The following is a 23,744-nucleotide window of genomic DNA, read 5'->3' on the forward strand; positions in this document are numbered from 1 at the left end:
AAATCATCTTCCAACACCAAACTTCCCATCGTATGTAAGGTTTCCTGGATCTCCCTCATATTTTTGACATGTGTGGGGATGTCATCATCATCATCAGCAAAAGTTCTATACAGCTTCCACCACCATGTGGTGATTGCTTGTTTGCCTTGTGATTCTTTCACAAGTTTAAGCTGATCCCACATTTCTTTTGCCATTTTCGCTCCAGATAAGTGAATCATTTGGCTGTCAGCTACTGACAGCTCAATCACAGTCTGGGCTTTACAAACATTTGTCTCCCACTTGGTAATGTCTGCTTCCCTTTGAGCCGATACAGGCGCTGGGCCTCTTTCTGGCTTAGGGACAGTACCTTCAACATATCCTTCGAGTCCTTTTTTTCAAATAGGATGGCTTTGACATGGCACTTCCATCCCAACCAATTTTCATCATTCAAGTGCTCGATCCGGTATAGCGACAACAGTGAAGAACCGGTAGGTTGGTCCATCATTTTGCAGGTTTGATTTTGGTCAGATTGTTATGACCAGCGTCCCTTAACCTAACTAGTAGGTGTCTGGAGTATGGATCACACCACAGGACTCAGTCTGAAGAGGGTAAAGCAAGGATGGATTTGAGAGGGAACGTCTAGGCCCTACGATGACGTAGAAACGAGGAGGTTAAGTCTAAGGAGTACTACTGACTACGACCTAAACTATATACTACTCTCTAAGCGGAGATAGCTGAGTATGAAAGGTTGTGATATAACTATATACGGTCATAACATTGCACCTGGGTATAGGGCGTCTTATCAACCAATCAACTACAAGGGGAAAAGGGGAAAGGGTTCATAGGGTCAAGGGTATCGGTGATTAAGCAGGGTTCTCAGGGACTGCTTCTATTCAGGGTGGACGGAGATGAAGAAGGGTGAGAGAGTTCTGTGACTAGAAGTCTCGAGCAGTAATTAAGGATCTCGATAAGAGATAGGATCTGAGGATCTAGATCTAAGGATCTAGATAGGATCTGGAGATGTATCGGGTACGATCGGATCTAGGGGATTCTCCAGGGTCTTCGGTAATGAACATGCTTCTCTATGAGCAATGCTTCTGTGATAAGGGTTCAGGGTTTAGCTGTGACTGTGCAACAGGTTCTTATGTAAGGGATTCGGTGAATGACAGAGGTAACTCTTAACATGTCATGAGAAGTGAAGATGTGCGATGTGAAGGAGTGATGACTCTTCGAGAGATAGCTCGTAAAGGACTCTCGGTTATGGTTTGATCATAGAGGCATGTAGATGCTTATGATGTAACCCGTTGCCTAATCGTAGGACTTCTAAGGATGTGATGAGTGTCGGATGTCTAGGGTTACAGATATAGATGGATGACGTTGATATAGTATAGATGTGAATTCAAGATAGTGATCGTTAATCGGTTATCCATCTTATCTTATCAGGGATCTATCTAATCTAATCTTATCGGATAAGGTGACTTAGGGTTCGATAATTGAAATTTAGATGCAGTTGGTAACATTCATGACACAGATCTCCTTTGATATTAAAAAACAATGATCTTATTTGCACACAACAGGGCTCATAACCTTATGTGATCAAGGCTATAAGTTTAGAACTAGGTGCGTGTTTTGATAGAAGCAGAACACAAGTAATAGGAGATTGGAATATGATGATTTTTATGGAAATCTCCTAGATACATTATATATCATATGTTTTCTCTGAAACTCAGAATAAGTCCGTTACCTGTGCTTTGTAAGCACGTGTTCTCGGCTTGTAAGCCTCAACACTATCATTGAAGGGACAAAAATGCGAATGTGTTTTTGATACATTTTTCCTGTATTATCTGCACAGGTCTCTGGAGCTTATATTGGGACAAAAACAAACAAAAAAGTGTTCTATTGTGGCCTATTATATGTACATAGCATACACTAATACTTCTCTACAGTAGATGGATGGATATGGCATGGTGGTGGGCAGGAATTACTGGGGAGGAGTGTGGGAAATGTTGAGATCCATGAGATGACCAGAAATGGCTATGTTTTGGGTGTAGTGACAAATTTCCCACAGTCTAAAAAATGTGGTGGTGGGATGCATCAAAGATGCATCGGGTGATGCACAAGTGAATCGTGATGCACCACTGGTGTGCTACAGTTGCCCTGTTTGCTGCATTGATATGACAGGAACCTGTGGTTCTACAGTGGCTGCTTGGACCCAAACTCGGATATATTTTAAACATCCGGCAGAGGTGTGACCAAACGTCTCACGGACACTGGCAACCGGCGGCAGACATACCACATTCAAACCAAGCCAACATACCACACCTGTCTGCCCGGTGTCACCCCGGAGGTCTCTCACATGCCGTAATGTGCGAACCCAGCCTAATAAGGCTTACTTATCGGGAAACTCAGGTGCTGCAGTCGGGCCTCTGGCTGCCTCTGGTGAGCCCTCTGTACCGCAACACTCATGACTCGTACTGCCTTGAGCAGCCTGGGGTCACCATCTGTTGTCCTCGGGCGTGTGTCACTGGCGCAAGACCAACAGTGACGCGATGAAACTCAGATACGGTTGGACGCCAATCTATTGATCTGACAAGCATCATAACCTGTCAATGGTACAGCGTCACCCCATGGACCACACTCTGGTGCCTTGCCAAGAAACGTATTCCCTGCCCTTCGCTAAGTGTCTGTCTCAAAAATATCAATGCCTAGTTTCTCAATAAAAAGTGCGAACACTCCGACTGTAATTCCCAACATCGCAATGTTGCGTCTTCTGTATATCGCGCTGTCTCTTTTCTTATGCCTTCAGCTCGCTGTTGCAGATCCTACCTCCCCGCGAGTTTCTAGTCACTCCAAGTCATCACTAGTGACTAAGTCTCTACTATCAGCTCTCTTGGCGCGGCGAGGGAAGTTCATTGCTCGAGCAAACGTCTGTCCTACCGGAGACCGTAAGGGAATTTACGTACCAAGTACGGCGAAATGTTGACCCCGCCCTAGAGCAATGCAACGACACCTGCTGTGCATTCGGCACCTTCTGCTGCAATGACTATCTCGGGGGATGTGTGTTCTATTCTCTATCGATTAAATGAGCTATGTTGACATGTTTTCAGGCTGCCCGACTGGATCTACGTGCATAGCGAATCTTTATGAATGTTCCAGTGTAGGCTCCGGTGGTGGTGGCGGAAGCGGTGGAGGCGGTGTTACAACGGCTACTCCTACTCCTACTCCTACTTCTACTTCTACTTCTACTCCTACTCCTACTCCCACTCCGACTCCTACTTCTACTTCTACTCCTACTTCTACTTCTACTCCTACTTCTACTCCCAGTTCTACTTCAACTGTGCCGCCCGGAACCTCTTCTACCGGCAGTGGTATAACTACACCCAACGGCCCTACGACATCTGCGGGAAGCGGTGGAGGCGGTGTTACAACAGCTACTCCTACTCCTACTTCTACTTCCACTTCTACTTCGACTCCTGCTCCTACTCCTACTCCTACTCCCACTCCCATTTCAACTTCAACTGTGCTGCCCGGAACCTCTTCTACCGGCAGTGGTATAATTATATTCAACGACCCTACGACATCTTCGTCTGGAGGGTCTTCTACCACTCCCGTGGGTATATCTACTACTAGTAAGCAGTCTCTTGCCTCTGATATGTGAACGAACTCACACACGATACTTAGCGTGGGTGTCAGTTAATGCTGCTTCTCGTGGTTTTGGACTCATACCTGGGAAACGGCTTGCGGCCTTGGTTGCAGTTGTTGGCTTGCCGATTATCCACAATTTCACCCAAATATAGTGAACGTGTCAAAGTACTTCTCTTCTCATTTGGACATACCTGTCATGTTGGAGTCATAATTTATGGACAGAGATCGCCAGATATCTCACCTGATTTTCGCTTTCGCCCATGACTGTACTTACTTCACGTTGTTATGCGTCTGTGGTTCATGGATGACGGGAGATGAAAGTAGATCGATCCGTGGCGCAATATTTGCGCATCCATTGCAAGCGAATTGTTCATAAATTTACCCATGAGCCTCGCCACATGATGGGGGAGGTGACATCATGCCTGGGCGGGAAGAAGTTGCCCGTCCATCCAAGGTCGTCCGGTGCCGATAACGCTGAAAGGCACGGTGAAATTAAGGTATTAGAGTGGAATGGGAGAACAATCTAGAGTCTACGTAGTGTGCGTCTGTACATACTACGTACAAGCAATCCGCTTGGCTTCGGACGGTGCGTTGCATATGGATATGATGTATGTATTACAATAAGATACGACTACGTTGTGTAGTATTCATCCTTTCTTTGTTTGCTGCGTGAAATAGAACTACATACCTCGAACTCTTGAAAGTGCTGTGGACAATTGGCGAATGCATCAGTGCGAAGATCGAGGACCTGTGAAGAGTGAGTTCTTGAGATCCGTTGAAAGTTGTTGCACAAGATCCTTTTCATGACAGGTATCTACACCACTATTCGAAGGACCGGGAGTGATGTCGTGCACACTGTTTTTCTGTACTGACAGGAGTGTTTTGAAGGCGAGGATGAGATGGCGGATAATAGCAACACATTCTTGGAAGTTGTGGCATGATGGCATACTGCATGACGTCGATGTCGGACGAACGACCTTCCACCAGCTCAGAAGTGCCTTTTGAAACCTTACCAACAATAAGTGCAGAAGGTAGTGCACTTCCGCGCTTTATGGGTTGCATGTCCTAACGAAAAAAAACAGAGTGTAAGAGTTACGCAAACACAGAGCAACATAGACACAATACACTGAGAGCTCTAAAGTTGCGTCGTCGACTCGTGACCGATTGTAGATTGATGAAGTAGATACCGTCTTCACTGTTCAGGTGGTGGCAAACCTACTACCAAAAGTGAAAACGGACACAGAGATCAGTAGTAATATCTTCCGTGTCAAGGGGCACAGGAAGAAAGTCGTTCATCTTCCAAAACATGGGCGATAACGTTTAAATGCCAACAGAGATGAGCAAGTAGAAGCCATGATGATCGGGTAAGAGAGAAACAGAAAACTGGACGAGTAGCGTGACAAGGATCATAAAAGACAGTGATTATGAACTGTGGAGTAACGCATCAGTGAACGGCAAGTGAGTGAAGAGATGAGAATAGTATTAAGAAAGCAATGTATCTGCCGACCGCTTTCACGTCGAGGAAAGAACTATATTGATTCGGGTCCCGGGAGTAGACTCAATGGAGTGTGCCCAATGGACACAGTGGCGCTCATATGTGCGAATTGCTTCCGCAGAATAAGGCTTGAATAAGGCCATTGCCAATACCACACATTCGTTTTCACGATATATACTACAGTGCGCAAGCAAAGCACCAGGTGACATCCTTCCGATTTCTGCACTGGTGCACTGACGACCAACTTAAAGAATGAAGTATAGCCTTCGCAGAGTCAGAGTCACTACTTAGTATCTGTTACATGGACCTCAAATGGACCTCCCTTTATCCACAGGCTTCAAGGCTATGGTTGTACCCAGGTTCTGCTCGGACGCAGCCAGTGGGTTGCGTCGCTGGCTAGCGCTCAGCTCAGCCTCAAGACAAGTAACGACACCACGTAGTACGACAGTCTCTTGACTTGACACGCCTTGGCGATATCATTACGTTCAGGCGTTAGCTTGTCGAGGCAAATTATTCTCGGGACATAACTTGTGCTATGACTCTGAGTACTTAAGAGTTTCTACCAATCAGCTACGCGCATTCTAGGTCGCCTCGCATTGGGTCATTCAGTTTTAGTCTTTACGCCAGCGAGATCGAAGAGGCGATGTCGGATGCGCAGGGGCATACACTGTATTCAAAATCAAGAATCCTGGCTTGTTCGGAAGCTCCTGAAAGCCAGGTACATATTAATACTTAGGCATGATCGCCAAGCTTAGTATCGCTACAGCCGCATCAATTCCTGCATCTCGGATTAACATATGCTAATCGTCAGGCACGTCTTATACCTCGTTGAAGCCTGTCGAAGCCTTGTATGTCTGGCATTGTCATTCTGGTGAGCCTTTTGGGCAATTATTTAAGCCGTGTCACAACACTCATGACTGCTCGAGCGGCCTAAGGTTGCATTATACTCGGTCGTGTACCAGCATGACATGCGATGAAATGCAGGTCCGGCCGCCCATCTGCGTTCAACCATAACGTATTATCATTATGGAAGGCAAGGCTGCCAGTAGCAACCCATCACCGCATGGATCAAACCCTGGTGCCTTGCCAAGAGAAATACTATACAGACTCACCGCCTTCGATAAAAAAATCAACCCCTGGGTTTTCAATATAAAGCGCGAATACATTGGCCGTAATTGCCAACCATCACAATGCTACGTCTGCTGTACATTACGTTATCTCTTCTCTTATGCCTTCAGCTCGCTGTTGCGGATCCTGCCTCGACAGTTTTGCGAATTTCACGTCACTCCAAGACATCGTCAATAGTGACCAAGTCTGTACTATCGGCTCTCTTGGTTCGGCGAGGAAGATTCACTGCTCGAGCAGGCAGCGACGGGTGTGCTAGCGGATACCGTAAGGAATTTACGCGTCGAGTACTACGAAATACTGACCCCACCCCAGAGCAATGTACCAACTACCCAGACACGTGTGCCCCAGTTGGCAACAACTGTGTAAGGTTGATTGATCAACCTTTCCTGCTGTGATTGACATTTTAAGCCTTTAGTGCAACGATTTGTATAGTTGTCCGAGCGATTCCTTCGTAAGTGCCTTTGGGCCGTCTTAGAATCAATCGTCGCTACTGACTGACGAACATTATAATTAGTGCTTCGATTCCGGGTGAGAGAAGTTCTCAATCAGTTTGCTTTTCATTTCTGATCGCCGTTTCAGATGTTGTCCCAATGACGCGCAGACATGTAATGGAAGTTCTTGCTGCGACCCTGATAGTGTATGCTGCAATGACTCTACCGGGGGATGTGTGTTCTCTTCTCAAGTAATTGAATGAGCCACGCTGACATCTTTTCAGGTTGCCCAAATGGATCCACGTGCATAGCGAATAGTAATGAATGTTCCACTGAGGGCTCCAGTGGTGGAGGTTCTGGAGGTGGAAGCGGTGGAAGTAGCGTCACTACTGCTACTGCTACTGCTACTGCTACTTCCAAGTCTACGTCTACTGTGCTGCACGGAACCACTTCTACCAGCAGCAGTGCAATCTCATCCAACAGCCCTACAACGACTACATCTTCGAGCACTCATTCCGTCGCTTCTTCAACTGTGTCATCCGGAGGGTCTTCTGCTACCGGCTCGAGTGTACCTGGTAAGTAGCCTCTTGCCTCTTGCCTCTGATATGGGAATTAATTCACGTGACACACTTAGTGTCAATTGGGGCTGCTCCTCGTGGTTTCGTATCCACAAATGGGAAACAGCTTGCGGCCTTGGCCGTAGTTGTCTGTTTACCGATTCTTCACAATGTCGCCCATATATTGTGAACGTGCAACAGTACTTCTTTTCTCATTTTGACTTACTTGTCATGTTGTTGGGGTCGTGATTTATGGACATCAATGATACGCCAGATATCTCACCTGTTGTTCGCTTTCATACATGATGGAGCTTGTAATGCATCGTTTTATTACTTGAAGGTTAAGTAATGGGTTCGTGGCACATCCATTGTAAACAAATTGTTCTTGCCTTATCATTATTTAAAAAGTACATTCATGAATTCACGCGATAAGCGTGAGTAGTTATTGAGGAGCTTGACAGTAATTTTTCACGTATGTATGAGTACAAGAGGCATGATGCGACACTACATCCTCATTCGCGCATCAAGCTTTTCGTACCGTGGTCCTCGAGTCAGAGTTTGCTTTTGTCGGAGGCGACGACATGGCTTAGGTCCAGGAGTCAGATACGTTTGGATGATACTACAAACCGATTTTTCTAGTAAACAGTGCGAGTGGCGATAATACATCAAGTGCGGGTGTCTGAGTCTCGTAATGATACAGTGACAAGTGCTGAGTGTCTGGAGTTCCGTCTTAATAATGACCGGCATACTGACGTTGACTTTAGGGGTTGATTCTATTACAGGGGAGTAGACACTCACCTCAACTACCATTGAGGTGGGGATGGAGATATCGGTGAATGTCGATGTGTCCTCTGCTTCAATTTGTTGGAACGGCCTACAACAACAGCAAACACATAACTTACCGGCGCCAACACGTGTCCCGTTACTATGAGTGGTAATCGGAGGACGATGAATAGGACCCGCACGGAAGATGCTGCAGATGATTCCAGGAGCGATCTAGAAAATTTCCAAGTCTCAGGTCAAATAAGTACTGAGCAACCGGACTCACCTGCGAGAAGATATTCCAGGACAAAAGGCTGGATTTTCATATCTATGTGAGCTAGGCAAATACATAATTCGGTAGACATACCCAGTTCGCTTCGGAATTGCAATTACTTGGCCATCGAGAGTGATGCGGAGGACAGATGACTTTAAGAACGGTCAGTCTCGCGGAGGACCATGTTGGTGTTTCGAGACAACTCACACTGTCACTCAAAACCATCTTAATCTAAGGTTAGTACATATTTCGAGTGATAAAGCTCAGGACAAACGTCGATGTCCAGATCTAAGTACTTGGTTGTCATACACCGTCCAGTTCGCGACAAACGTAGAGAGCTTACCGAGTGCTTTACAGATATATCGCAGGATGGCTTGGTGCTGGTCTGACTCTGTGTCTAGACATATGGAAACAAACTCGGTATAGTCTGGGTGTTGATCGGAGTGCGTGTAGTGTTTCACCACAGAAGCGATTACTGTGGAGAACAAGGCTGCAGAAGGGATGATTTCCTCAAACACACACGATGCTATATCCTCTATCGAAGCCTGCGGTGCAACTTTGAGAACCTCGGAGAGGAACGCTTCACCTTCATGCGATGTCAGGTGGGTTGAACGCGAAAAATCGCGTATACCGTTGACTGAAATCTGGTTCGCCAATTGAGTGGCGGAGCATGTAATGAAAAGCAGAATAATTACAATGCCGTCAGAGAGTTTTCTTAAATGGCTCTCAAGGTATTGCTTGATTAGCTGGGCAGAACGCGTGGCGTTCTCGCGAAGAGTCCAGTCCGAAGCAGGATCGTTATTCAAGTACAAATATCTATGCGCACGTTAGCGAGGGGAAGCTAATCGCGAAGGATAGACTTACTGCGTAATGGTGAAAATGGCTTTGTACCAAAATTCTGGTGGATACTCCTGCGACGATGACTTGGCCATCAATGGTAATCCAATCTAACCGGGAAAAAAGTTTTTAAACGTCAAATATCCTGTGTTATATGTCAGAGAGCAGACCATGATGGCGCACACCCAATAAACGGGAATGATGTTCAGGACTTCTTTGATTATGTCGACGTGCTCATCAAATTCGCGTCTCTTGCGAATCAGCACACTTGTGAGGTTGGCAAAAAGTGTAGTAGACACGGTGTGTTCAACCACTTTAGCAGAGATAGACTCTCTGATCTGAATCATGAGTAACGATGAGAATAAATAAGAGGAGAGAATAAAAGGGTCTTGCCTCCTCGTTCCGTACACTTGGAGGCATGTATAAGTTCGAAAGTCGAAGCTCGAAGTCTTTGACAATTTTCATATCAGCAGCCACACCTGGAGATGCAGCTTGTTGAACAGTCAAAGGCCTGCCCCAATCGTAAAGCTTGAGGTTTTCGGCTCTATATGGCGCCTCGGCCATGCTCGAGAAAAGAAAGCCTGGGGTCAGGAAAGGAAAGTGAGCGTAAACTGAGCCTTCGGGGTAGTGATCGGGGAGTATGCGAAAGAGAAGCTTGGTGAGCATGCCGCCATAGGACCCGTCCGCCTTGTTCACCATGCAATGCTGGTAACCCCATGACGTCAAATTGGAAGCTACCATGAAAACCTCAGTATCAACCGACGGTGATTACACCCGAGAATTCGTTAACTCACGAGTGAAGTCCACTGTAAGAAACCTGTCTCCGCGGGTCAGGCATACGGCATCGGCGAGGATGGCACGTGAAATAGTGTATCCAGGGCAGAGGCCAGCACCAGGAATGGGAGGTTTTGTTTCCTCAGCTTGCAAGCCCACCTGAGTGTGAATCAGCAAATGCAATCGTTCAAGGCTGACATTGAGACTTGCATGCAGTTCCAAGTTTTCGATGTCCCCGTACAAGCGCTCGGCTGCGATCTATTGATGATCGACATGCGGGTAGGCATATATAGTGAATGGATCACTTACATGAATCATTGGATCTGGATTCCATTCATCGAAGCTCTTGTATGCTGGGAATGCAACTATAGATCAGTAAGTTGAAGCAACGACAACCACCTCACGTTTCAGGCCCATGAAGCGACGAAATTCATTCAACTGGATTTCAATACTTGGTTTCATGGCGAGTCTCTGCAAGCTGCATTGAACTTACTGTACAAGTGCTCCAGGCTCGTGCCTGCTCTATTCCCAAAATCTCGACAATTCGCATTACACCCGGAACGCCCCTCGCACGAAAGGCACCCGCACTGTCGGCTGTTGCATCCTGTAAAATACGGGCAATATCGGGGTCGCTGAATCGACCATCTTGCCCTCGCGTAAGACTGCGGCCAGTTAGCTAGCAACAAACGACAAATAAGCGAAAAGTTCATACCCGCCAAACGTCCAAGAGCGAACTTCGAGTACTTGAAGAGTATCCCTGCGGACGGCCGCTTTGAACTCTTCGACAGTAACCTAAGCCAGCAATTCCATCATTCGAAAAATCCATGTAAGAACATATACACGCACAGTCGAGGGGTCCCGGTCAGAAAAAAGGTCCCTGAAGGTGTGGTCAAGCCACGCTTCGTCTTGACGTGATATCGCCGCATGCCAGCGATAGAGCATGTTGAACTCCAGCGAGACGGCATTACCGGCTCCTCGTTGGGAAACACTATGCGTTTCCTCGCGAAACCCCTGGATAAAAGTCAAACCGGATAGCGGGCGTTACGAACAATTTCGTACCTGAAGTGGGTTCAATCGCCAAGTCAGTCCATCCCTGATAAGACCAAGAATGCCTCCGACGTAGTCCGTTAAGATGATCTGCATGAAGAATGCAGTATTGACCAGTCGAGCACGGTGAAAGAGCTCATCGCACTGAGCAGTACGTTGCTCTTCTTGAAGGGGCGGTGGACATACAAATTTCCCTCGCTCGTTGAGGCTAAGGATCTTGCTGGCGATATACTACTTGAAGCGTTAGCATCTCTCTTTAGCGACAAAACAAAAGACAGACATTGTGATGGCGACTGAATAGGACTGCAAGGGCACCCACGGAGGGGGGCATGAACAAGAGACGCTTGTCAGCAAATACATCTTCCCAAATGTGACCGGTTCCGTCCTTCTTGCGTATGCTATCGACCTGCTCGTCGTTGTGCCCATAAACGATACTCAGGTCGAGGTAGCTGCTAGCATTGTTGACCGTCGAGTCGAGGGAGTTCGTATCAAATATACTGTGAATAATAAGATTTGCAAATGCGAAGAATAAACTGGAAAGGCCTCCAGGATGAGGGATGAAGTCATTCTGACGGCGAAGCAGAAGGGTGTCAAAGATTTCTCCTGGATCTGGTAACGGATAACGCGACGGAATGTGCGTAGAAGGCACCGACCGCGCATATGGTTGGCCTGCTTGACCAAGGTTCGGCGTAGAGAACGAATAATCAGAGCCATCAGCACTACGGAAGATGTATGGCTTTGCCCCTGGAGCTAGGATAGAGGAGCTATTACAGGATTCTTCAGGAAAGTGCAAGGCGGGTGAGGAAGGTCCTTATAAACTACGCGCGGCGGATCAGGACTGTATTTGAACTTGTCCGAAATGAAGACTCCACGTACGGATATCGATCACGGAAATCTGAAGTTGTTTGGCGAAGGCTGAGTCGTCAGGAAGGCGCGACATCAATATCAAAAGTTTCTCTAGCTAATGTAGACACACGGCAGCGTGAGTTTACGCCCGATGAAAGACGCATACACCTACCAAAAACTCCCTGTCATTGATCCCCGACTTGATGTTCCTCAGTGCATCAATGTATGCTGGCTGGTAATAAATAGCTTGGATTTAGTACAAGTTTCACGGCGGGCGGAGGCCTACGCACCAGGTCTGTAAGAGTAAAGGGATGGTCCTCGTTTGACTATTTGTTCGAGGTCTTCCACTGATTTGGAAAAGAACGCAGGGATGTCGACCTGGGGTACGGAAGGAAGCAGAGTAATCTTCTGCATAAGCAATGCTGCTGCTCGCTTCATGTTGAATGAATGTTGAAAGTGAATATTGGTTTATTGAACTCGGAGGGAGGGTGTGGTCAAGGAATGCGGTACCGGAAGGGCTCTACGGAACTGACTATATATGCAACGGGACAGGCATTCAGTGACGGACATAAAGTCGACCAAAAGGAATTCAAGCTTCGAGCAAGAATTGATAAATATTAGGCAGCTGACAGCGGGAGATCCAGAGCGCGGGCGAGCCATTCATAAGTATGCATAGTATGTACACCAGTCACGGTGACCATCGTGGCCGGCCGCGCGCAGGAATTCATTTGAGCGTCAAATTCCAACCAGTTTATGGCTGCTACACGCTGCACATACTGCACGCGATGACCCATATAAAATAACGGCCGCTGATCTCGAACGAGAGGCTCTGAAACGTGTAGGTCAAGTAACATTTGGTCTGTCGCGACGCGACGCGTCTGGACGTAACATACTGACGTAATCATTGCATATTCATTTTGACAGCGGACAGTAGTACTTCAACTGCCTCTGGGGAGGATCAAGGAAGTAGAGAAACCATTAGATCTAGCAGCACTGCTGCAGCCAATCCAGGTCGAGCGAGCAACATATTCTCTGAATGATCTCTGACCGAACTCTATGGACAGCATCCGATTTGCTGCACGCCCGGCGTACGCCAATGGCCCAAAGGGTAATGGTCTTCTTGGAAGAAGGTGTTCGTATGAGGAATACCATGTCCAAGGTCTGCTGTAATCAAGATTGTTCGATGTTGGTCAACAACTGCCCTACTTTACAGAGCATTATCTGATTCAAGTCGACCTTCTCGCAAACCTTCGAGAAGATAGCTTCCTCCATCGCATTGCACTGACCCTCGCTCGTCTGTCAAAGTACGGTAGTGCCACATATGTTGACAGGCAGAATAACCCTCTTATCCTGATAGCATCGATCGAGATACTGTGGTACGAAAGAGAAGAAGTAACATAGAGGGACAGTCTTCTTTCGAGGTCTGACTGACTACGGGACACTGCTGTAGGAACGCGGCCTAGTGGGTAACTATTTCATGTTCGGTGATTAAATCACCCTGAGATGTCATTTGACAAGGACCACTACGTCGAGGTTGCGCTTGTACAATTTCTCCCCCGGCCCGCAAAATGACACCAACACCGAAGAAGAACCCATATCTCGCCCATCGACGTCCCGCTAAGCAAGCTACTTCAAGCACTCTCGATGGTGCCAGTGCCTCCTCAAGGGAGCCTCTCTTTGGTTTTGTTCCCCGAAATGTGACTGCAAATCAAGTTCGCCTGGCATTGGTATGATATGTCATCTGAATAGCAGAGCTACGTCGAGGCTGGCTAACTCGGTAATTCGCTTAGGAACATGATATAAATCCATTCACAAAGAAGCCCCACACTGTACAATATAAAAAGATTCTCGAAGCCCGCAAAAAACTCCCCGTGTTTGAACAGATGGTTGAGTTCTACAAGATAGTACGCCCTTTTACCCTTCCCCATCCACCTCGACTAACATTTACAGTTCAAAAAATACCAAATCATCGTCATTGTCGGCGAGACCGGCTCAGGCAAGACCACGCAGTAAGTTGGCACCCGGCAAACATTCTCCCTTGTCATTTTTGAATAGTCCCTTATAAACCCTTTTTGTCGCTAGAATACCTCAGTTCGTCGCCTACTCCGATCTTCCGCACACTAGGAACAAGATTGTTGCATGCACTCAGACCCGTAGAGTTACCACTACGTCCGTGGCTAAGCGCGTCGCGGATGAGATGGACGGTTCGTTTTTTTTCCTCCGAGTTCCGATCGCATTCTGAGCTCGTGTCATCTCCTAGTCCAACTCGGCCAAGAAGTCGGTTACTCGATACGTTTCGAAGACATGACCGAGCCTGGCACCACCTTCCTCAAATATATGACCGACGGATTGCTTCTCCGCGAAGCCATGAATGACCCCGATCTCACCCGCTACTCCACTATCATCCTCGACGATGCCCACGAACGTACCCTTGCCACCGACATCCTCATGAGCTTCCTCAAAACCCTTGCCCGCCGCCGTCCAGATATTAAACTGATTATCATGTCCGCCACTCTCGATGCGCTCAAGTTCCAGAAGTACTTCGCTGTCTCCGGCAACGCCCCCGTCCCGCTCTTTAATGTCCCCGGTCGTACCTACCCTGTCGAGGTGTTCTACACCCGAGAACCAGAGCCAGACTTTATCGAGGCCGCCATTCGTACTGTGCTCATGATCCATCGCACCGAGGAGCCGGGAGATATTCTTATTATTCCTGACGGGTGAGGAGGACATCAAGGATGCGTGCCGCAAGATCAAGCTCGAGGCGGACGACCTCGTCAACTCCGACCCCGAGAGCGTAGGCCCGCTCGTGTGCATCCCGCTTCACTCATGGCTACCGTTGCAACAGCTGAACCGCATCTTCGACCCGCCGCCTAAAGCAGGCAGCCAGGATGGTCCCCCAGGACGCAAGGTTGTGGTCAGCACGAACATTGCGGAGACGTCGCTGACGATCGATGGGATCGTGTACGTCGTCGACCCGGGGTTTTCCAAGCAGAATGTGTATAACCCGCGCATCCGCGTGGATATTTTACTTGTGAGCCCGATCTCCAAGGCGTCGGCACAACAGCGTGCGAGTCGGGCCGGGCGAACGAGGCCGGGCAAATGCTTTAGGTTGTACACGGAGAAATACTTCATGTCGGAGCTCGAAGCGCAGACGCAACCAGCCATTTTGACGAGTAATTTAGCGAGTACGGTGCTGCAACTTATCAAAGCTGGGAGTAAAGGTGATCGTGATGTGGGGTGGTGATGTTTTTTGAGTTGGGCTGACGCGTATCTAGGATCTTGTCAAGTTTGATTATGTGGATGATCCAGCGCCAGAGACGTTAATGAGGGCGCTGGAGCTATTGAATTACCTTGCGGCGGTGGATGATGAAGGGAACCTTACGCCACTGGGGAGTATCATGGCTGAATTCCCTCTGGATCCGCAGGTAGGCGATTGTCGTGTTCCTTACGGTGCTGACTTAATACGTCCCTAGCTCTCGAAGACGCTGATCGTCAGCCCGGAGTTTAAATGTAGCAATGAGATCTTGACGATCGCTGCGATGTTGTCAGGTACGCACTCGGCCTTGGGGTTTGTTCCCATCTGACGCCCTTGTAGTACCGAATGTATGGCTACGGCCAAGTGACCAGCGAAACGAAGCGGATGCTGCAAGGGCAGTGCTTACCGTCCCCGGTGGCGACCATCTGACACTTCTGAATGTGTACAACAACTATATTCAAAGTAAGTCTCCCTCCCTCTCCCCTCCTTACATACTCACTCATAACTACTCCTAGACCAATATGACAAAAACTGGACCTGTAACAACTATCTATCCACTGAAGCGCTAATGGAAGTAGACAACGTGCGTGAGGAGCTGAAACAGACGATGGATCGGTTCGAGGTGGAGCTTGTGAGCGTGCAAGATCAGAAGAAGATGTTTTCGGCGATCAAGCAGGCGTTGTGTTGTGGCTTTTTCATGCAAGTTGCGCATAAGGAGAAAGACAAGGGGCATTATATCACGGCGAAGGATAACCAGGTACGTTAAGTATTTTGGTTTGGGGTGGGGCTGACGTGGGATTTTTTTTCTGGTAGATCGTAGTGCTGCATCCGTCGTGCGGACTGCATCCGCAGCCGGAGTGGGTGATTTTTAACGAGTTTGTGCTTACGACCAAGCCATATTTACGGACCGTCACGGATGTTCGACCAGAGTGGTACGTGCGCACATTGGCACTCTGGAACTGACGCGGATTCGCACATTGACGCTTTGACAGGTTGCTTGAGTACGTGCCCTTGTACTTTGATTTGAAGAATTGGCCGGACAGTGAGACGAAGCGCTCGTTGGTGAGGACTGCGATCAAGCGGGCGGGGGGGTTGGGCGTAGGTTGGGAGGCGGAGGGATCAGTAAAGGGAGGAAGGGAGGTAAGGAGAAGTAAGAAGAATAAGAAGAAGAAGATGTAGTAGGTGAACAGGTACTATATAAAGGGTTCGTCTTTGTGGCTATGTGTGATCTCTTTTTATTCTTTTCTTTCGATCTAGAATGTATGCGTCACCTCTGATCTCCGTAGGATTAGCATCAACATTTCCAACTGTTTCTGCGCACTGTTCACTGCAAGACTGCACCACTCTGGAAGTGAACTTCGTAGATTTTCTTGACAGTCAAGAAGATGCATGTATTTCTATCTTGTCTAGGCTAAACTGTTGGCTGGTACACGAGTATAGTGTGTGGCGGCCATTTGGGTAAGAAGCTCATGTGTAGAACTTCCTATTCTCGTTCGGCCCGAACAAGTCTCTCCTAATCTCGGGGAGCATCTACAAAAGTATGTCAGACGAAAATGGCGACCAAGCTTTTTGCGAGACTCGCCTTGTCCTCTAAAAGTTTCAGTCGCTCGTCCAGTGTGTTGTCAATGGTAATTCGTCGTGAGCTGCTCACTAGCATGAGACCGCCAGCACTAAAACAGCTTTGTTGAGCGGATAAAACATTCAGGAAAGTGGATCAGCATACCAGTCTTTACTCAGGGTCGTCTCCAAGTCAAAGGACACCTCGCGGCCGCTGATCTGAGTGTATGATTCTGCGGCTGCTTCTCCTGCCTTTTGCATAATCTCTGCATCCTGTTCACGAACATGCAACGTGACCTTCGCTTCCATGAGCTGGAGGAAACCTTGCACGACAGCGCCTTCGAGGAACTGAGAGTACCGCCCTTCGTCTTCGGCGAACGTTAGAATCGATGTCCGGGAGACAGAAAACAATTCTTGCAGCTGCTCCTCGCGGCGCTGAAGAAGCTTCAAGCGCGATTTGTTTGTCAAGTTAGACTGTGCACTGAATGACACTGGGGGATCAGTACGACATCCCAATATCAGGTGGATTGGGCACCGTACATCTTCTGTGCGACTTCAGCACCCTTGCGCTTCTTCTCGAACTGTGCATCGATAGCCTGTTGTTCTTGCTTCACGAGCTTTGCCTTTCGACGCAAACACACATTGAGTATGTAAGGATTACAATAAAGAGAGACGCTGTGTACCTTCTCGATAGCAAACTCCTCGTCCGCTTTGACCTTTATCTCGCGCGCTTTCTCCAAGGCCTCCTGCTTAATGAAAGCAACCTATATACACGAGCTATGACGTTAGATCCCTTCATATTTCAACCGAGAAGGGTTGGGCATCGGCGTCATACATATGCGAGACCATGCACAGACGTACCATCTTATTCATCTCACTCAAGACCTCCTCATCATTCATCGGTCGTGGAGGCATCTTGGAGTTACAAACTTATAGGATGGACCGCACTGACTGGAAAGTGACAGAGCTGCGTACCAGATGCAAGCCAGTAAGCTCCCAAGGTAATTCACCGCCTAATGAGGAAAGCCGACTTTGTTGCGGCAAAATCCGCAAACCCAAAAGTTTCTGTCTTGCTCACCGTCAAGCACGTCCTCGAAGGAGAAAAAAAACCATGGCTCACCAACGCGTTGCACTGTGGGCTGCTGAACCCGATCTTGATGATGATATCAACGATGCCGATGTCGACATCCCCATCCCCATACCCTCGTCAACCAATGAATTGTACGATGACCCAAATCTTCAGCTCGACGAAGGCTCCTTGCAAGCAATGCAACAGCACATCGCACAGCAAGCTGCATTTGCGCAGATTCCGGACGTTGTAAAGCGCGTGAGTACTGTGTCCATTGGCCGATGATCTGGTGCTAAGTAACTCTTAGTTTATCGTCCATTTTCACCAAGCTGTCCTGGACAATAACCTTCAGGAAATAACTCTTGCTTACGAGTCAGGCTGGACTCGCCTTACCGAGAAATACTATGCAAAAACGGAGTGGCCAGAAGCAGAGACTATTGCACCATTGGTCAATGACGATCAAATCTTTCTCATCTTGTATCGTGAATTGTACTACCGACACGTGTACTCAAGACTTCAGCCCAACGTAGACGACCGGTTCCATTCTTATGAGAATAGTTGCGAGTTGTTTAACTATCTCCTTAGTACGTGTCTGAAATCCACTACAAGCATCCTTCTGACGAGACTTGGTAGACTCCGACGGGCCCGTGCCTTTATCCCTACCTGCACACTGGTTATGGGACATCATCGACGAGTTCATCTATCAGTTCCAATCATTTGCCCTTTTCCGCTCGCGTCCTGCGTCAAAAACCGATGATGAGCTGGCCATGCTCGGCTCAGAAGGCGGTGCCCAAGCTTGGAGTTCGTATTCAGTGCTCAATGTCCTGTACTCCCTTATCCAAAAGAGTCGCGCGAATGAATGGCTCAAAGCACGTGCGGAGGGGAAGAGCGACGAGGAAATAGAGTATGTCAGTTTACCTAAAAGTCTGCTTGAATTGACCGATTCTGCTTATAGAGAAATAGTTGGCGAATACGGAACGAAGCCTTTGTATCGCATGCTCGGATATTTCTCCATCATCGGCCTTCTGCGTGTGCATGTTCTCCTGGGTGATTTCACGCTTGCCTTGAAGGTCATGGAAAGCGTTGGGCTCGGCCAGAAGGCTCCCTTCACCGCGCCTACAGCTGTGCATGTCTCCACCGCTTATCATGCTGGCATATGTTACTTGATGCTGCGAAGAATTCCTGATGCAGCTCGTGTTTTCACTGGCGTTCTTAACTGGGTAATGCGCGCGCGGCAATACCACACTCGTAGTTACCAGTATGATCAGGTGAGACGCCCATGTGTTTACATTCTTTGTTGTTCTTGCTCACTCTTTATTAGATCAATAAAACCGCAGATCGGATGTATGCTCTACTGGCGCTTTGTCATGTGCTCGCACCAACTAGGCTTGATGATAACGTGATGAATATTGTGCGTGAGCGATATGGCGAGCAAATGGGGCGTATGGGCAGAGGGTATGTATCTGACACTACCATCCAAGTGCGGTCTAATGCTTTTTGGATGCATCTAGCGAGGAAGGTTTATCGGCATTTGAAGAGCTGTTCTTGTATGCCTGTCCCAAATTTATCTGCGCCAACTCCCCACCATATGACGACCCTTCCGCGCTCGCTTCAATGCTCGTCCCGCCCACGCCGACCTCCCCAACCTCACAGAGCCCTAGCGTAGTTCTTGGTGATCCGACCCAACGACACCTCCGGGCCATGTCATCTCATTTCATGTCGCTTTCACCCGTCCCGAGTCTTAAGAGTCTCCTGAAGCTCTACACGAGTCTGGATGCACAGAAGCTTACGGGCTTCTTGGATACATCGGGTGCTGGTGTAGACGAAGAAGAGGTATTGAGCTGGATGATGGTAATGAAAAATGCCGGACGATGTGTTGGACGCGTAAATACCGGTGGGACTGCTGCAAATGGCGAGAAGGATAACGAGGAGGGATCAAGATCTTCTGAGAGTTTACTTGGTGGGGAGTGGATGTCCATAAGCGACTTGAACTTCGTGATAGACCAGGCTTGTTACCTTCTTTCTCCCGTTCACTTTGAAGAGCTCACCCAATCATCTAGAACATGGTCCACATCGCCGAGTCAACTGTTGGCCGTCGATATGCAGGGTGGTTCATCCGTAATTCGGAACATGCAGCACGTGTGCTTGACGGTATCAAAGCATCACCATTACCACCACGTACAGCTCCTCCCGTTCAGAAAAAGAGTGTTGACGGGCCAAAACCAGAGGGCGCGCCGAGAACAACAGGACAGAAAGTGGCATGGGGAGGGCTCAAAGCTGCATAATAGACTGACTATATTGCCATCTCTGTTATGTACTTGCTGTCAATCCATGAGTTATCTAGTCTCCCGTATCAGTCCTTGAATGAAAGGACAGTCGTTCCTTCTTTTAAAATAGATTATCTGACACCTATGAAATAAGAGCTACAAATTCAGGCATTGCATTTGCATGCATATAAAACGGACAGGGCTGTGTAGAAAAGCCGTGTGTGTAGGGAAGAAGGGGAAGGAGAGAAGGTGAGGAATGCTGGCGAGAAGGTGTGAGAGATGAGTAAGTATGTATGTGCGAATTGATGAGTTAACGGAAGGTTGAATCGAGTAGGGAATAGTTCAAAGCGAAGAGTGAGATTAGTTGTTTTCCGCGAAAGCGAAGCTTTCGCGTGGTGGGGAGGGTCTGGCTCTGCCAGACTGCGCTTGTGTGCGTGGTCTGGGAGGAGCAGTCTGAGTCCGGGATTTAGGGTTTGATAAATGAGAATATTTTGAAAGAACCGGACGCAGAGGGGACAGACCCTCAGAGCGTGTTGTGATCGAGTCTCGATGTGCGGGATGGAGGGGACCGCAGAGAAGAAGAAGAGAAAACGAGACCAAACCATACCTGGAGCATGGCTCGAATACGAGTCGAGAGCCTCTTCGAGGCGCCCGACCCCAGACACAACACGAGACATGGAAAAGGGAATTCATTACAATGTGGGGAAGAACAAGTGTATATGCGGAGATGGGAGGGAAACTAAGCGCGGGTACGGCGATATTCGTGCATGGAGGATTGTAAACGCGTGAGTGCAATCGGAGTGGAGGAAGTGGTAGCAATAAATAGTGGAAGGACAGACTCTATCTGACGCCAATAGTCTAAGAACGCCCTCGATTTCCAACGACCTTGTGTGGCTACGATGTCAGGATGGACACCTTCCAAGAGGAGTTCTGTAGCGCCGCCGATACGAAAGGCGTGACCTGGCATGCTGGGGTGACCGGCTGTGGTCCAGATAAGATTGACTCGGTCCATAAACCAGGACTTTGACATGGGGGACCATGAGCCGTCAGCTGTTTCGAAAGAGAATAAGGGGGTGTGAGAAGGGATATTGGAGTTCACGTCAAGATGTAAGAGTAAGGCAATGAAAGGACATGTGGGATGGTCCCGAGCGGTGACACTGATGTCTGCGCCGTCGGTGCCAGTGGTTTTTGTCCAAGGAATGTGAAAGGATAGTCGACGTACGTTGTTGGAGTTATGCGTGACAATAGGAAGGATGGAACGGGAGACATGTTTGATGGCGTCAAAGGTGTTCGGACTTGGGATCACGAGTTCGCCGAGACTTAGAGTCATGTTAGAAAGAAATTAGGAGGGGAGAAAAAGGATGGGAGGTCCTACCGACAACAGGACCAAAAGGCTACGCATGCGATGGCAAAAACTGCGATGTCAAAGGAATCTGCCAGGTTGAGACCTTGACCCAGTTGAATGAGTGCATCTAAGGTTACAGGGGGACGTTGAGCCCGTTTGGAGTTAGACGGGACGAGGCGTGTGAGACCGCGCTTCATGTGATGTAGTAAGGAGGAATCTGCGCCATGCCATTGGGCATCATTGACGACATGCCAAAAATGTAGACCGGAGAGCCAATTGCTAGCGGTGCTATCGGAAATGGAACCTGCGGATGCTGCGATGAAGGAGGAAAGGAGGGCCGCAGAAGCGGGCATGCGTTGGGTCTCTGGAACGTGGATGCTGTCGCAATACTGCATGAAACGAAGTAAACCAGCGCCGTAATTGCTGCGCGTGTTCTCATCTAGGGATTGAGTAAGAACAAAAAACATTTTGAGAATGTCTGACTCGGGAAACAGTTGTTCTAATTCGTGTTGAGAGTTGAAACCGTGCGGAGTGGTCCAGAGGAACACACGTTCACTAGCCAGTACGTGAGGACGATGAGCGGAAGGGATGATGGATGCGTCTTTGCGAGGTTTGCGGGGAATACGAACTCGTCCGTCGGGACGCATGACTGCTGCTTCACGAATTTCGATGGAGTCTAAACGATGAGTGTCAAGCGGAATGTCGAAGACGAACTCAATGTCAGGATTGGGAGGGTTCATAGGCGATGAAAGGGGAGAGGTCCTTGGGAATGGGAATGCGAGAGGGGAGCCGTAATAAAGGATCGGGGAGGATCCCTCGTGAGATGGGATCTGCGAGATTGATGGAGGTGTGAACATATATGAGGGAGATAGGCAGATCCGCGGCACGAAGTACTTCTTCTGCACGTTTGATGCATGCGTTGGACGCGAGATTGGAGCAGCGACCTTTATGAAAGGCACCGATGGAACCTTCGTTGTCGCTACGGATGAGGATATCCGTGTTAGCGATGTCAAAGGACGAAGTGACAGATATGGCAAATTCGATGGCAACGGTCTCCAACCACCCGATGTCATGCCCGACAGGGTCGCGCCAGCCAGGGCGCGTGACCCATGCCTCCCAAAGTCCGTTCCAGCAAAGGCCAATGCCTGTTCCGGTGGAAGCGTCGACCCAAATGTTGTAGTCGCGCATAGGGGGTCTTGGAGCGAGAAGACGGGGAGGGTGATCGTGCTCGAGGACGTTGAGCCACCACTTAAGGTCAGATCTGACGCATTTCCACATGAAACAGGGGAATGAACTTGTCTGTGGGAAAGCTTGCGATCCATCGATATAAAGCAGAAAGGTAAGCGCGACCGTGTAAGAAGACAAAGGCGCAATGAGCAAGGGTACCGCTAATTGTTTCCACGTCTTTTTTGGGAACTTGACGGGAGGAGTAGCGGACGAGGAATGAGCGGAGGCGATGAACATATTTGAGTCGTTTAGCTTCGGGAAGAGCGACGGTGCGAGCAGGAAGATCAAAGGAGTAACCCACATAGTCCTGGATGTCGGAAAAGTCAGAACCTTTGTCCTTGTGCCAGGGCACGTTGATAGGACTGATGTGTTCTTTGACCGAACGGATGTCATAGCGATAGCGGAATTGGACGCCATTGGAGATGCCGAAGAAAGGACCGTTTGGGTCTGGGACTCGCACAATGAAGAAATCGTCGACCCATTTCCATGCAGGGCCGATGCCTGCGTGATCCCAAATGTCCACCGTAGCATTGGCAACTTCCCCTTGGAGACCGGCTGCGGAAGAAGCACCGAAAGGAAGGTTATGATCTATGTAGAAACGATCATGAAAACGTACCACTAGGTAACGTTTGTGGTCCGGAAGGATGGGAATGGTGCGGTAGGCACTTTCGATATCGAGGGAAGCTGCTTGAGTACCGGGAGGAGCTGGTGGCAACCTGAATGGGAATGGGAGTGAGTGTGGAGACTCAGGAAGAATCAAGGAGGATTCGGGGTAGGTGGAAAGGTGGGAGGGTGGTACAGCTCCAGACTGCCCGAGACGAGTCACTCCTCAGCGGTATGACCGCGAGGTCATGAGGCGAATCGGTAGTGGAAGGAAGGAGGATGTACGAAGGGAAGGAGGAAGTAGGGGAAAACATACGAAGGTAGCGACTTGTTCTGCAGTGCCCCAACGGGTTGGGAAATCTTTGGCGTCGATTTCGTCATTGATTGATCGACCCGGAGCTCCTCTATACGAGAGGTTGCGACAGACGCGGAATTTAGGAGGTTGACCGGGAGCTCCTTCTTTAGTAACAACTTGGAGGGGGGAAGAGCGGAAGGGGCCGATTTTGGATTCAAGTTGTGATTGCGAGAAAGGGCCGCTGAAGCGCCCTAATGAAAGTTCGGAGTCGACATATTCTTTGATGACCGAGTCGTGCTCGTCGGCACTTGGAAGGTTAGGAGGTGCATAGGTAGAAGAAATGGGCTCGA

General features: G+C 48.6%; 6 protein-coding genes across 6 annotated transcripts; 4 read left to right on the forward strand and 2 right to left on the reverse strand.

The window, feature by feature from the left end:
* Window positions 1-2,456: 2,456 nt before the first annotated feature.
* On the forward strand, window positions 2,457-4,056 carry EDB91DRAFT_624876 (uncharacterized protein). Its single transcript, XM_041327929.1, has 4 exons — window positions 2,457-2,924; window positions 2,974-3,036; window positions 3,087-3,608; window positions 3,661-4,056. Exons 1-4 carry the CDS (start codon window positions 2,681-2,683, stop codon window positions 3,774-3,776), a joined length of 945 nt encoding a protein of 314 aa, XP_041174480.1. The 5' UTR covers window positions 2,457-2,680; the 3' UTR covers window positions 3,777-4,056.
* Window positions 4,057-6,221: 2,165 nt separating this feature from the next.
* On the forward strand, window positions 6,222-7,537 carry EDB91DRAFT_624982 (uncharacterized protein). Its single transcript, XM_041327930.1, has 7 exons — window positions 6,222-6,511; window positions 6,560-6,609; window positions 6,663-6,698; window positions 6,762-6,775; window positions 6,827-6,912; window positions 6,963-7,253; window positions 7,313-7,537. Exons 1-7 carry the CDS (start codon window positions 6,310-6,312, stop codon window positions 7,423-7,425), a joined length of 792 nt encoding a protein of 263 aa, XP_041174481.1. The 5' UTR covers window positions 6,222-6,309; the 3' UTR covers window positions 7,426-7,537.
* A 238-nt stretch (window positions 7,538-7,775) lies between these two features.
* Window positions 7,776-12,614, reverse strand: EDB91DRAFT_1299518 (heme peroxidase). Its single transcript, XM_041324960.1, has 24 exons — window positions 12,066-12,614; window positions 11,948-12,003; window positions 11,806-11,890; window positions 11,210-11,739; window positions 10,942-11,160; window positions 10,729-10,893; window positions 10,595-10,674; window positions 10,376-10,544; window positions 10,287-10,320; window positions 10,192-10,247; window positions 10,081-10,140; window positions 9,903-10,041; window positions 9,517-9,842; window positions 9,279-9,446; window positions 9,136-9,218; window positions 8,967-9,087; window positions 8,615-8,915; window positions 8,546-8,559; window positions 8,479-8,496; window positions 8,365-8,423; window positions 8,284-8,311; window positions 8,138-8,231; window positions 8,034-8,086; window positions 7,776-7,983 (listed from the first exon to the last, which is right to left on the reverse strand). Exons 1-24 carry the CDS (start codon window positions 12,211-12,213, stop codon window positions 7,966-7,968), a joined length of 3,024 nt encoding a protein of 1,007 aa, XP_041174482.1. The 5' UTR covers window positions 12,214-12,614; the 3' UTR covers window positions 7,776-7,965.
* Window positions 12,615-13,371: 757 nt separating this feature from the next.
* On the forward strand, window positions 13,372-16,266 carry EDB91DRAFT_1147654 (P-loop containing nucleoside triphosphate hydrolase protein). The gene is made up of 13 exons (XM_041319302.1): window positions 13,372-13,502; window positions 13,566-13,679; window positions 13,726-13,784; window positions 13,858-13,979; window positions 14,036-14,436; window positions 14,471-15,007; window positions 15,051-15,200; window positions 15,249-15,324; window positions 15,371-15,493; window positions 15,547-15,788; window positions 15,845-15,963; window positions 16,024-16,210; window positions 16,249-16,266. Exons 2-12 carry the CDS (start codon window positions 13,659-13,661, stop codon window positions 16,208-16,210), a joined length of 2,037 nt encoding a protein of 678 aa, XP_041174483.1. The 5' UTR covers window positions 13,372-13,502; window positions 13,566-13,658; the 3' UTR covers window positions 16,249-16,266.
* EDB91DRAFT_1147657 (ATPase V1 A1 complex subunit E) lies at window positions 16,145-17,614 on the reverse strand. Its single transcript, XM_041319303.1, has 6 exons — window positions 17,450-17,614; window positions 17,272-17,352; window positions 17,129-17,211; window positions 16,755-17,069; window positions 16,614-16,701; window positions 16,145-16,561 (listed from the first exon to the last, which is right to left on the reverse strand). The coding sequence occupies exons 1-6, from the start codon at window positions 17,501-17,503 to the stop codon at window positions 16,499-16,501; spliced, it is 684 nt and encodes a 227-aa protein (XP_041174484.1). The 5' UTR covers window positions 17,504-17,614; the 3' UTR covers window positions 16,145-16,498.
* Window positions 17,615-17,699: 85 nt separating this feature from the next.
* EDB91DRAFT_1057217 (RNA polymerase I-associated factor PAF67-domain-containing protein) lies at window positions 17,700-19,942 on the forward strand (the record flags this gene model as incomplete). Its single annotated transcript, XM_041314060.1, has 7 exons — window positions 17,700-17,915; window positions 17,965-18,241; window positions 18,291-18,561; window positions 18,613-18,925; window positions 18,979-19,112; window positions 19,169-19,685; window positions 19,718-19,942. The coding sequence occupies 7 exons, from the start codon at window positions 17,700-17,702 to the stop codon at window positions 19,940-19,942; spliced, it is 1,953 nt and encodes a 650-aa protein (XP_041174485.1).
* Between the last annotated feature and the right edge of the window lie 3,802 nt (window positions 19,943-23,744).

The sequence above is a fragment of the Suillus paluster genome (assembly GCF_016628075.1).
Source record: "Suillus paluster strain FC165 chromosome Unknown EDB91scaffold_51, whole genome shotgun sequence".
In the NCBI taxonomy this organism is placed as follows: domain Eukaryota; kingdom Fungi; phylum Basidiomycota; class Agaricomycetes; order Boletales; family Suillaceae; genus Suillus; species Suillus paluster.